General features: G+C 40.5%; 1 protein-coding gene and 1 long non-coding RNA gene across 5 annotated transcripts in view; one reads left to right on the forward strand and one right to left on the reverse strand.

The window, feature by feature from the left end:
* NRP1 (neuropilin 1) overlaps positions 1-9,854 on the forward strand; it is a 114,675-nt gene that overhangs the window by 100,300 nt on the left and 4,521 nt on the right. For 2 of the 4 annotated variants that reach the window (XM_080384315.1, XM_080384317.1), the window contains exons 14-17: positions 2,853-2,990; positions 6,839-7,113; positions 7,620-7,713; positions 9,290-9,349. In XM_080384315.1, coding sequence (XP_080240441.1) covers positions 2,853-2,990; positions 6,839-7,113; positions 7,620-7,713; positions 9,290-9,349 — 567 coding nt within the window. The remainder of the gene's footprint in view (positions 1-2,852; positions 2,991-6,838; positions 7,114-7,619; positions 7,714-9,289; positions 9,350-9,854) is intronic. The other 2 variants (XM_080384316.1, XM_080384318.1) reach the window with 1 other exon arrangement.
* LOC308062609 overlaps positions 5,367-9,854 on the reverse strand; it is a 273,089-nt gene continuing 268,601 nt past the window's right edge. Inside the window, exon 2 of the long non-coding RNA XR_013927638.1 lies at positions 5,367-6,245. This is a non-coding gene — a long non-coding RNA (uncharacterized lncRNA). The remainder of the gene's footprint in view (positions 6,246-9,854) is intronic.

Raw genomic sequence — 9,854 nt, forward strand, 5'->3', positions numbered from 1 at the left:
CCATGTTGTCTGTGCGTCCAAAGCCAAGGAACACAGGCATGGCCAAAGCATATCAGACTTAGGCTCTTTGCCAGTTTCCTGGACTATATGTCAAATGAGCGTGTAAGAAATTCTTTTTTAGATGGTACTGTGAAATTTATCTATGTTTTGAAACCCTCCTTCTAATCCCAATGTTCAGAGCTGGCTTCAGACCATGAAGCAAAAGGCTTTTGTCACTCCCTGCATTTTAGAATTAACAATTACATTCTGGATATTTTCCTTATCCATTTCAGTGTCCAGTTCTCTTTGAATTGTGCTCAGCCTTAGCAGCTTGCTTCCCATACAAGGGAAGCAAGTATCGCTCATATCACATGAGAATTTTTTTCCTTTGATCCACATTGAACTTCACTGGATATCTCACAGTTCTCAGGCTATGAAATTGAGAAAATAGAATATTGTAATCTTCCTTCTCTGGATTCCTCACCCGTTTACATACTTACCCTGTGTCTTCTGCTATTTATTTTTATTCAATGTTGAACAATACTAGTCTTTCAGTCTCTTTGTGCTAAGTGCTCATTTATTCTGTGTGATATCTTCAGATTGATGTGATCTATCTACCACTGTTCTCCTTGCTTGTGGTTTGAATACCACACCGGCTATCGCTAGCTTTGTATGATATAAACCTTTGGGATTAATAAGATTAATTTTGCTTTATGTTTTCTAAGACCTTTTCTAAAGTTCTGTTTCATGGCTCTGATATCAAAGCCATGCAATATAGCTCTCACTAGGCCTCCTTGACAATTAAAGGCTATTTTTCACAAACTTAAAACCCTTTAATTAATTTCAATGTCACTCTGTTTCTTTAAAAACTCCCCTTTATTTTCAGATGTCCCCTTTTGGGCAAGATGCCTTTGATCATGACCCCGTTGTCTAGAAAAAACAAAAACATATATTGAAGAAAGAACCATAATGGATTGCCGTTCTGCATGTGCACATGCATGTCACACAACTCATGTGCACACAGGCTGAGTCCTGCTTTTTCAGCATTTTGAGTCCAAAGAGAGATTATCCACGGCAATCTGGCCCTTTCCTAGAAAGGGCTAGGGTCCTCCAGGAAACATGTTTTCTCCACATTGAATTCCTGTGCCAGACATTATCTGTTTAATTCATTTGTTCCCGGCTAGGATGCTGTATTCGTGACAATGTGGAGTATACCCCTCCGGAGGCCAGCAGGAGGGAGCGGGTCGGCAGGCGGGATGAGGCAGATGAAAGGAGGGAGTGAAGGATGAGGGCTCAGTGCAGAGAGATGCCGCAGCACAGCTGAGGTACTGACAGGCAGAGAAGAGGGGCAGGAGCTGCCGCACACTCAGACCTCTGTGCTGACAGAAAGAAATTTTCTAGGGGCCAGAGGGGATGGGGTACAGGGGCTGCAACACAGGGATCCAGTGAGTTGTTAAAACTGTGTGTGGGAGCAAAGACCTGCCAAACAAGGAGACATCAGGAAAAGAGAGAATGATAGATGAATCCTTTTTATATCCGTTCTGTCTTCAACCTACTCACCTGAGGTTTTCTCTGTGTTGATAAAATGATTGTTCTAGTCTACTTTCCATTAAAATCTGGGTTGTGAGTTCAAAAGCCTTTCCACCTTCCCTGGGCAGCTCACTATGTGGAGGAGGTCTTTGCCTCTTCAAGCTGGAAATGTTCCACCTCTGGCCAGCCACAGGTCCCAACAGACTTCCCATATTTCTCCATATTTTCCCACAATAAACAAAACCCATTCTAGGGGGTTGCATTATCTTTCCTGGTTGTTTTGTGTTTTGGGTTTTTTTAATAATGGGCAAGAAACACAATTCTTACCCCAGAGCTGATATTGATGGGAGCACAGAGTCTTTTGTTCTTAGTTCATACTTGCACAAAGTATTCATTAAAAGTAAACCTAAGTTATTCCTCTAATAAGGCGTGAGTCATGCCTGAGAAAAGACTTCAGGATTTGGTCACATTGCTGTGGGAAGGGTACTGCTCTACTGGGAGTTGTCAGTGCTCAAGGTGAGGTAAAAGTTCATACCAGTGGGACAGGAACCAAAAGCCCAAAAGATTTCAAACTGCTTCTGAAAATAAGAAATGCAAGAGATTTATATGCTATCTTTGTGTAATCTTTCCATTCAAATTCCAAGTGCTCTTGAAGAAAATAAGCTACTACGTATTAAACCTTTGGGCAGAATTTAAGAGAAGCTGAAAACAAGATATGATCTCATCCTGACCATAATACCAGACTTCCCTTGTTTTACGTGGAGCTTGTTTTGAAGCTTATTTTGAGTTCATTTGGCAATCAGCCACATTTGTCCCTTTTCTGTCTCAATTTGTCCATTTCAATGCTGCCATCTTGTGGGCCTGTTTAACTGTCTGGAAGATCCTGAAATAAGTTCCTTATTGAAGCCACGTACTATACATTTCACCAGAAATCCTTCCCTGCCAAGGACATTCCCTTAGCGTTTCAGCCCTTTCTTATTTTTGTCCAAATCTTATTGTGAGCTGTTGCAAAACGTTGCACTGTTATGGTACAAGTAGATATTAACAACCAGAAAATGTATCTGATCATTAAGCTAGAGCTTTTGGGTTGAGTCATATGTGTTACAGCACAATTATCAGCTAATGTGGGCAAACCAGAAGAATTAATCAAACCACAGAAAAATCCCAAAATATGGGTCTTCATCTGTTTCCCAGCAGGGCTGCTCTTGCTATGGATTCTCAGAGTTTCAAGGATGAATGGTTCTGTTAACGGTCAAATGCATGCATTTGGTTCTGAAGTACAAAATCTGAATTACACAATTAATCATCATATTTTGTCCCTCCTTTTCCTTCTTTCCTTGCAGAGCTGCCACTATACAACTTCAACTGTGCCTTTGGCTGGGGATCCCAAAAGACTCTGTGCCACTGGGAGCACGACAACCAGGTGGATTTAAAGTGGGCAATCCTGACCAGCAAAACTGGGCCGATTCAAGACCACACAGGTAATCATGAGTTCATGATTTAGCCATTTTACATGGGAAGAGGTTGTTCTGTTTAATACCAACATGCCTTCCAAAACCACAGAAAAGCGAATTATACCTAAAATACACAGTCACAACAGTGATTCTCTAGGCAATCTAGTCCATTATATGTAGTCACAACTGACCATAATTGTCCTTTCTGTTGGGGAATAAAGATCGTTTATTGTCAGGAACTGAAGATATTCCCTTCCCCTGATTTGTCTTTGGATAACCATCATCTGGGGTAGAAAAAAAAAAAATCTGAATGACCAAATATTCTGCAAGTATCATTTACCAAGTGAGCCAGTTGTGAGCAAATATCACATTATTCCTGTTTGTAGTTACAGGGACTGCCCACCACAGAAAGGTATTGTAAGTGAAACTTCCCAGATGGATGTAATTCCATGCCCTCGTCCTCTCCAGCTGGAGATTATAGCCATCCCTTTACTCACACAGTTATTCCAGAAATATCACCCTGGGAAATTGATTAGTTGGTTTTGTAGTACCTAACTCATGGCTCTGCATAATTAGGCAGTAAATATGCTGCTGGCTAGTGGAGAAGGGAGGGCGCTGCATGACCTGCACAGCCTCTTGCTTTAGTGTTCTTTCTTGCATACGTGCAGATTAATCAAATGTGTTGAGATGAATCCCCCTTCCCACTTCTGCAACCCCTTTGCCTAATGAGAATGACAAGGAAATTAGACAAAATTGGACTTTTTAAATTCTGAGACACTTTCAATTGAATCTTAAGACAAGTACAGTAGTTACAGGGAAAAAAACTTATAATACTTTGACTATAAATGGCATTGTACAAATAAATGGCATCAAATTAACTAAATGCAGTTAGCTGAAGTGAAGGCTGTAATGGTGGAAAAATTGACGTAGAGTAAAGTGAAATGGCTCAGTAGGATCTGACATTGAAAGGAGGTTAAAAGCTATGTTAGCCAGAGACTGACAAAATTTAAAAGGCATGCATAAGTAAAGCTCTAATTAAGACAATGAAGACAGAGTTCCTGACCCAGCACTGCAATAATATTCTGGAAATAAGAGCTATCTGCACTTTGCCACCAAGGATTATAGAGAGACTGAACCTGTCTTCAATCAAGAGATGAAGAAATGATATTCTTCAAATGAGATTTTGTTGGTTCCACTGGGCCCTGCTAGTGCAGAAGACTTATTTGTTCCATTAGCAGTAGCATCAGTAAGTCTTACAGGCAGCCCCTTTTTCTCCTTACTGCACTAACTTTCAATATTTTCTAAAAATTTCCTTGAACTCTTTCAAATCTTTTCTTCAACTTCAAGGGCACCTTTACATGCCAGGTTTGCCATTCACCTGCCAGCAGGTAGGGGACGAGTAGGGTTGGGTGTGAACACAGACCACGGGCAATCTGAATGGCACTGATGTCCCAAACAAGCCCCTCAGTGTCACCGCTACACAGCAAGGCTACCCTATATATTGAGAGAACAACAAAAAGCAACTCCCAGGCATATCTTGCTCTCAGCTGCATATGCATAATGCTGAAGGAACTCCACAGAAGTGATCTTCAACAGCAATTGCTTTAAGACAGTGGGATATGCTTTATGTCACTTCAAATTATACATGTTATGATTAAATCTGGCCAGAGTTAGGTTTTCCAACTGAGACAGCCATCCTGATGCTGTGATTATTTTCCTCCATTTGGATTTCCCTATCACCATTCTTTGATGAGATTTGCACATGTTGTGCTGCCCTCTGCATAGAAGCAAAGTTGGAAAGAACATACAGTCACAAGCAGTCCTGCTGAAGAAGCTGGACAAGATGATACTACAGCAAGATATAAAAAAAAAGAAAGAAAAAAGAAGAAGCCTAATTTTTTTTCAGCAATTTAACATCGTCTTCCCCTATAGAATTCTTTCAATGACCAGATATTTCCATGTGCATATTGGCCAGAGTCCCTCTGACTACCCGCAGAAAAATCCAAACAAAGAAAGTGTCTTTGCCTCATGTTAGAAGCAATATTTCTCTTTCTCATTTATTAGGCCCACTCCTTCCGGCCACTGGGTTTACCCTACTCATCTTTGTTCCTGGTTCACTATTTACTGCCCTGTCCTTCCAGTGCTTCCCAGAGTAGCAACACTTACCCTTTCTTCTTCATTGGTGCAGGACTATACCATTACAATCCAGCAAGTCTCAATTATACATTATTTCAAACGAAATTCAAGACTATCATCTGTAAGCAAAAACCAATGTTGATAAAACACCACACTTCAAAACATCTTTTTGCCTTTTTTTACTTTTCTTATGTTTAAACATTGATATAAACAGATACGTATACTTATTTCAGCATTTGAGTAGTATTTCTTATTATTACTTTTCTCCTTCTTACTTTCAAAATAACTTTATACACATGCCAGTAAACGCTGTCTCCATCCTTTGTGTGAGTGCATTACACATGCAATCTATTCTTACACATACAAGTATGAACTTCATATTTTTCCATCATAATTCTGTGCAAAGAAGCGGTTCAAAAGCCGTCTGGAATGGATGCCTGGGTGGTGTAAATCAGAAGCACTTCTCTGTAGTCAGTATCTCACTTAGTAATTTTCTGTTACCAAACTAATCCCACCCTCTCATGCTCCTCTCCCAGTGTGATTAAGCAAGTAATTTTCCAAGTTAAGGGCATTAGGCGTTCAGGTTTCAACGTGTATAAATCCATTATGCTCTTCAGAAAATACCAGCCATAATCCTTTCCATTCAGGAAACAGCTCACAAATATACAGAGTCCAATATATTATTACAAAAATCAAGGGAACAGCTCTGGCACCGTTTGTGACAATGCTCAGACTCTATTTAGAAGCTTAGATCTCAGCTCCTGATCTCTGAGCATGTCTGTTCAAAGCTATTTCATCCTCCAGTGTTCTTCCCGTACTAATCTTGCCTTCTCAAGCACAGATTACCTTAAAGGGAGATTAAAAATAGCTCTTTGCACAATTAGTGTAGAGTAGGGCCCAGAGATTTCTGCCTAGCCTGCTGAACAAGGGCTGGCTCCCTTCAGGAGGTGTACACTGGCTAATGATACATATGCTGTCACATCAAACATGCTTTTGCCTCCTTCCCTGAACAAAAGCAAGTGCCTTGTGTGTGCCATGTAGTGTACGTGTTGCTATGGCTCACTCTTGGCAAGAAGCACCCCAGTGAACAATGAAGACTGCCAGAGGAAATCATACAATCATAGTATGGTGTGGGTTGGAAGGGACCTTTAAAGGTCATATAGTCCAGCCCCCCTCCAATGAGCAGGGACAGCTTCAAATAGATCAGGTTACTCAGAGCCCCATCCAAACTGACTTTAAATATTTCCAGGGATGGGGCATCTACCACCGCTCTGGGCAACCTATTCCAGTGTTTCACCACCCTCATCATAAAAAATTCTCCCTTATATCTAGTCTAAATCAATGCTCTTTTATTTTAAAAGTATTACTCCTTGTCCTATTGCTACAAGCCCTGCTAAAATTCTGTCCCCTTCTTTCTTTATAAGCCCCCTTTAAGTATTGAAAGGCTGCAGTAGGGTCTCCCTGGAGCCTTCTCTTCTGCAGGCTGAACAGCTCCGACCCTCTCAGCCTTTCCTCCTAAGAGAGGTGCTCCATCTCTCTGATCATTTTTGTGGCCCTCTCCTTAAAGCACATCAGCTTTCCTAGAGCTCCCAAACCAACACCCTCTGAGACTCTTGGTTGTGAGGCTTGACCCACCAGCATGGAAAGAAAGCAAAATGATCAGGGGTGGCTGGGTCTTCTTCGGTAAACAAAGCAAATGAAAACTGGTGGCAATTCCTAACACAGTCCTTCTGTCACAGTAGGAGATGGCAATTTCATTTACTCACAAGCTGACGAAAGCCAGAAAGGCAAAGTCGCCCGACTGCTGAGCCCTGTGATTTACTCGCAGAACTCTGCCCACTGCATGACTTTCTGGTACCATATGTCCGGTGCACACGTCGGCACCCTGAAGATCAAACTGCGGTACCAAAAGCCAGATGAATACGACCAGGTGCTGTGGACCCTGAGCGGGCACCAAGCAAACTGCTGGAAGGAAGGACGTGTTCTTCTTCACAAGTCTGTGAAACACTATCAGGTGAGTCTGGCTGCACCTCACTGAACTAACAGAACTGAGGTCACTAAGACCTGGCTGGTCATGTTTTATACACCATAGCAGAAGATGTCACTGAAGGATTTACTCAGACAGTATCTATACCTACAGATGAGGTGCTGTTGCTGTGACAGTAATAATAGTGACATATTTCATGGTATCTCAGATGACAGTGATACAAGCAATTTGTTATCAAAGGCCAAATAAAATACTTTAGAAATGATTTCTCATCTGTCACAAAACTGCATCCTTGCCACCATTTTGCTGCTGATGTAACAGTCTTTAATGAAGTTATGAAATTATATAAATTCACATTTGCATATGCAAGTTCATAAAGGCATGCAGGGCATATTGGCAGGCCACAATCAAAGTACATGTAGCTATGGCATCATGACAAGTGAAGATGCGTGATAACAACTAAATAAGATGTCCTGAATGCTGCAATTGTGTGTTAACATGAAAACAATGTGAACATTATCTTATTTTGCCAGGTGGTTATTGAGGGAGAAATTGGAAAAGGAACTGGAGGAATTGCTGTGGATGATATTAAAATTGACAATCACGTAGCACAGGAGGACTGCCGAAGTAAGTATGAACAGCAAAAACATACAGAGAACTCATCAAAAACATTTATTTTCTTTTGATAGCTTTTTTATCTGTGAGAAAGGGATACATAATTATTAGCTATATAGGAAGTTTTGCACTGAAAACATCCTGATCTGGCCCATAGCTTTATTCATAGTAAATGCTACTGGTATCATCTCAGTACTGCAGCAACTGCAGTCTTTTGGATCAGAATTGGCATCCTACTGACACGAGTCACAGCATGTTCACATTCTCACATCTCTCCCTGCAGTTCATATTGCTTCCGTCTTTAATTTTTTCTGGTTTACCTAACGCTCAAAATCCAATTTCATTTCCTCACCTTTTTTAGATTACTTACTACCAGGCCTACTTGATTTCTATTTTAAAGGAACATATCAAACCCTTACAGGATACACAGGCAAGGTAAAATAACTCCTTCTGTGTCCTCTGCTGTCCTGTAATTCTGAGTTTTCTGTGACTCATTTGCTGTAGTCACCAGCTCCCAGACATACAGGACACAAAGTAATGTTAGAACATAGCCTTTTCCACACCTGAGCCAGGCTATTGCTGAGATGCTATCTGAGTCCTTTTATTTCTGGCCAGTCTTGAGTTATTCCAGTCACTGCTGATCATACACACATTGCATAGTGCATGTAATTTGGCAGCAGCAACCCCAGATAAACAAGCAACTGAACCCTGTCCTTCATGACAGAGATGAAGCAATGACTTTTATGTAGGAGAGGGAACAGAACTGAGAACCCTCAGCTTTAGAAAGATAAACTTATGCCATATGAGTTGGCAGCACAACTGAGAGCAATAATAGAGGATGTTCCTCACATTTTGTAGTTAATATCCTTTGGAGAGTAACATGTCAGACTTCAGCTACATGATAGTTTCACTGCAGGATGAGAAAACTGTACAGTCTCATTTTATCACACAGTCCATCTTCTGTGGTTCAGCGTACACCATCAGAATGACAGTTACCAGGAAAGAGAGGCAGGACACACTGTTTGATCCTCCTGCAGTGCCCTCAGTGACAAGAAAGATGCTGGGACCACAGCGATTGTATTTACGTGGCTCCAGAATGAGAGAGGGAAACAAGTTCCTTCCTACCTCCACATGTTTTGGTTGTTCAAACTGAATGCTGAGCAAAGATTTTGGCCTGTGGGAGCTAAAGCCAAAAGCTGTCTGAAACCCAAACACAAGTCATCTTGCTGCAGTCAGTGAAACTGTTCTTGTGATTAACTATGCCTACACTGATGAAGTGTTATGGAATTGGGCTCCAAAATTGTAAATACAATGAATGAGATGCTAATTCATTACACTGATTTCTCTTTCCCAGGCATGGAAAACCCCTGCTGATAACTAAAACTGTGCCAAGACTGGGCGGAGAGGAGTTTTTAAATCTTTCTTTTTTCTCCATTAATTTTCAGAGCCTATCATAATGAACAATTCTGTCAAGCTGACATAATGGTGCTCTGACACAGGAAAATCTGCTATACCATTATTGCCAGCACGATAGTCAATCAGTGTTTGTAACCCTAATAATCAATGTCAATTCTCTCTGCTTCATTAGAGTCAACTGATGTGGAGAATGAAATAGATGAAGAAGATGACCCAGAAAGTAATCAAACAGGTAAAAATTGTGTTATTGTTAAAAAGGAATTAATTTTAAAATGTATTTTCTTGTGATTTTGTGTATTCCATTTATTTATTTGTAGATAGTTCTCTAACTGCATATTGTATCACAGATTTTTGCTTTATCTAGATCAGATGCTAAAGAGGCTTACACTTACTTGATGGATGTAATAGTCTTATTCTTCTATGTTATATAATCTTACGAACTTTGTATTATTTATACCTGTCTCATTTCTTCCAAATTTTATATACATAATTTGGTACATGGTATACATATATATGCATGCACACTATAGCTCCTTAGTATTTTGTTATCTAGAAGGCTTGTCCACAGCTGAGGAAACAGCTATCATTATATCTTACCATTTATGACTCGCACAATTAAACTCAAAACTCTTCAGGCTAATTGTTTCACAGACCTGGCTGAAAATGTCATTTTATGACCAGTCTACCAAAGCATTATCATTTTCTATGGTGATGGCTGTAAATGGATCATTAAACGG

Source organism: Falco punctatus, assembly GCF_963210335.1.
Source record: "Falco punctatus genome assembly, chromosome: 4".
NCBI classification, from domain to species: Eukaryota; Metazoa; Chordata; class Aves; order Falconiformes; family Falconidae; genus Falco; species Falco punctatus.